This window comes from Cynara cardunculus, unplaced genomic scaffold, assembly GCF_001531365.2.
Source record: "Cynara cardunculus var. scolymus isolate 2C unplaced genomic scaffold, CcrdV1 Un_Scaffold_1441, whole genome shotgun sequence".
NCBI lineage: Eukaryota > Viridiplantae > Streptophyta > Magnoliopsida > Asterales > Asteraceae > Cynara > Cynara cardunculus.
Genome location: NW_020200767.1, coordinates 67,252 through 71,000, shown reverse-complemented (window position 1 = coordinate 71,000; position 3,749 = coordinate 67,252). Strand labels below are relative to the sequence as shown.

At 37.7% G+C, this 3,749-nt stretch overlaps 1 protein-coding gene across 1 annotated transcript in view; it reads left to right on the top strand.

Moving 5' to 3' along the window:
- The window catches only part of LOC112502450, an 18,269-nt gene extending 14,520 nt beyond the window's left edge, over positions 1–3,749 (top strand). Inside the window, exons 4-8 of the mRNA XM_025106358.1 lie at positions 2,491–2,618; positions 2,760–2,918; positions 2,999–3,184; positions 3,384–3,590; positions 3,682–3,749. Of these exons, the coding sequence (XP_024962126.1) occupies positions 2,491–2,618; positions 2,760–2,918; positions 2,999–3,184; positions 3,384–3,590; positions 3,682–3,702 (701 nt within the window). The 3' untranslated portion in view covers positions 3,703–3,749. The remainder of the gene's footprint in view (positions 1–2,490; positions 2,619–2,759; positions 2,919–2,998; positions 3,185–3,383; positions 3,591–3,681) is intronic.

Sequence of the window (3,749 nt, the reverse complement as noted above, 5' to 3'; positions counted from 1 at the left end):
CATCTCTCTCGCGGTTACACCGCCATTTCATCTCTCTTGCGGTTACACCGCCATTTCATCTCTCTCGCGGTTACACCGCCATTTCATCTTTTCTAAAACACTTCAAAAATATTTCAACACATTAACCGGATTTGAAGTCCGGTCAACCTTGTCCGGATATAGAATTTTAGCAAACACTTGGAATTTAGTCAATATCTTTGTCCGGATTACAAGTCCGGACAATACCCCGTTCACAACTTAACCGGTTTAAAGTAATATGGACAATACATTGTCCAACCTTTGACCGGTTTAAAACAATCCGGTCAATACACCGCTAAACTCTTGAACGGTTTAGACGAGATCCGGTCACCTCTTGACCGGTTTAGGGAGGACTCCGGACAACACTTGAGCGGTTTAAAATAAACCGGTCACCTCTTGAGCGGTTTTCTATCCGGATGAGATTGTCCGGATATTAACCCGGACACCACTTGAACGGTTTAAATAAGAATCCTCATAAAATGAAACAGAATTCATAATAACCAGTTTCAAATACTACTAGATTGTATGTAAACAATTTATATCCAAAGCTTTAATACACTCACCTTTTGAAATCAAATATCCAGGCTTTTGAATTCTCTTCTTGCAATCTGTCTGATTCTCAAAGAAAACTTTCTAAATATAGTGTGTGTGTGTGTCCAAAACTTTCATCCACTCCACTTTCCATATATATAGTATTGAGGAGGGGTGGTGGGCGGCACAACCAGCCGACCTCTCCCCCCTTTTTCTTTTTAAAATTAATTCTCAATTTATTCATATAAGCATATATATATATATATATATATATATATATGTTAAAGAAAATCTTAAATCAAAACTTGAAACCCGAATATTACAAAATCCGCCCCAAAATCCAATAAACAGCCATATTTATCCTTCCATCTGATCACATCAGAGTTATTATCCCTCAGTCTTGGTCTAAAATTACCAAGAATACTTCCAAACTTCTCCAACAGATAAAGGTCGCTCCCAAACCTCCTCATCCCATAGGTCTTTTACTGTGATAGAAAGCCCAGACTGGTACATATCCCTCTTTGAGATTAAATTGCATAAAGGACCAGCTGGGTTCCAATTATTAAACCAAACTGAAATGCTAGCACCATCTTCTACCCGATGAACAATATTTTTCCGAAACCTCTCTTATCAGATTCCTTTGTGGAAGACAAATTTTTTCCTGAAGAATTCGCCATGATATATCTGACGGCAATATTCAAGTCCCCAAAAGGGCAAGTTACCTCAGAGTCATTATGTTGGAGATCTGCCTGCCCGACGGATTTTTTGAGCGTTCGAGTTCTTCATGCACCTCATGCACATCCCAAAAATTTCTTCTTTTAACCTGCAAGTGTGCACCCATTTAACTCGAAGATTTCCTGCCTTCAATGATGCTCCGCACTTGCTTAGCAAGAAGAGCAAAATTCCAATCCCTTAACGATCTCATACCCAAACCTCCTTGCATCTTATCAAAGCAAACTTCCTTCCATGCCACACCTTTTCCTTTTTGAAGTTCTCCACAATTTCACAAAAATTCTTTCCTAATGCTTTCAATCTATTTTATAACCGAGATGGGGATCAAGAAAAGGAATGATCAATGAACTTGAACAGATGAGACTACCGATTGCAAAAGCCGGCCTACCAGCAAAAGACAAACTCTTGTTTTTCCAGTTCATAACCCTCTTTTTCATCTTATCAATTAGACTTTGACAATCTTTGTGGTATAATTTGGTAGCCAATAAAGGGACCTGGAAGTACTTAACAGGGTAATTCTCCCAATTTAAACAGAATACTTCTCATGATTTCATCTCTACATTGACCGTTAATATTTCCCAAATATGAAGTGCTTGCCCATATTAAATTCTTTCAAGGCTTCCTTCACGATCTCCGCCGATCTCACTTCTCCATTACAAAAAAGCATAAGATCATCCGCAAAACATAGACGAGTCAAAGCTAACTTCTTGTATTTACCATGGTATTTCTCAGAATGAGACTTAGTGAGTCCAATTGCTTGAGAGTGATGAGTAAGAGGATAAATTCATGTAAATCGGCTGAAGGCAGCAATAAAGGTGATGAAATAACAAAATCCACATTGAGACACCGTAGGAGACAACCCCAAACATCAGAATGAATTATTCATAATGGTATTGTACTATGCAACAGGCAATCTAGTACTCTTGGAGATGCTACAAGCAAGACAAATATGTTCTATTTTATCATATATTATTTTGGGGAGTATAAACCTTTTTTTTTCGGAAGTGTAAACTGTATATATAAATCTTAGAAATATTCTTTTCTTGTAAATGCACACCAAAAAAACTTTGCAAGCGCAAACCATTTTTGAGTTTGTGTAATTTTAACTATTTTCAAGATTCAACACTGTTTCTCATTCATGAATCAAACCCCTGTAATATATACTTGTTAAGAGTTTAGATTGCATGAGTGATGTAATTGTTCTTTCAGATTTGCACAAAATTGGAGGTCTTTCTTTGGTTGTTGGAGAACTTAGTAACTCAGATCCGGAGATAAGGAAGACTTGTGCATGGATTGTTGGTAAAGCGAGTCAAAACAATCCTGTGGTTCAGAAGCAGGTACAGATGCTCATTTCGTACCCTCATGAGTTTAAAGGCCGTTTATTTGTCAGCATGTGTCCTTTACATAAGTACTTGCTAGAAATTGTACTTGGGTTTTATCTGTAACTGAATTGATGCACAAATGGTTGTGAATTTTAGGTCCTTGACCTTGGAGCATTGCCAAAGCTAATGATGATGGTGAAATCTAGTTTCATAGAGGAAGCCATAAAAGCACTATATGCAGTTTCAGCAATTATAAGAAACAATCCAAATGGCCTCAAATTGTTCTACTCAGGAGGTGGAGATATAATGATCCAGGTAATGCAGGTCGAGATTGACAAAGTAAAATGTTGGAAGTATTGCCTTATTTACCAATTGGTTTAAAACTTGTTTTGTAGGGCATTTTGAGCAACACCACTGCTGATGTTAGATTACATAGGAGATCAGTGTCACTTGTTGCTGATCTGGCTGAATATCAATTAGAATATAGAAGCAAACTGGAGCTTCCTTTTTTCAGCAATTGTGCGTTGCTGAGGCCAGTGATCGATTTAACAACATTAGATGACCTGGATCTCCTGGAAAAGGTTGTCTATAGATATGTAATGTGGCTATTGTTTTTGTGTGGTTGTATAGCATTTAAGTATACTCAGAAAGTGTCATATTAAAAGCAATGATCTGCTGTATTTTTGTAGTATAGATGTTATGTTTTTCTTTGCTTGGCTATGTGTGTTTTAAAAGTTATCTAATGGACTAACAAACTGCGTTGCTGGTCCTTTTTTACAGGTACTTTTTGCTATTAAGAATGTTTTGATGCTCAAGTCAAGTGAACATCTTGTCGTTGATGGATTCTGTGGATTGAATGGAGCGCTGGAGAGGATGAGACAGCAATTACAGCAGTTCATCCTGGAGGAAAATCATAGGGAGTATGCAATCGATATCGAAGGTCTTTGCAAGGAAGTTTATTTGATTTATCTTCAAAAGCTTAAGAAGGTACATGGACTTGCAATACATTACTAGTGTTGGTATTTATTTACTAGTGGCTGTGGAAACAGTTTTACCTGGTTGGGTCGCTAAACTGCAGGTCTCACAGGTTCCTACATGATTTATGCTGCCAAAATCAACCGCTGGACACCCACCCACCCAACCCAT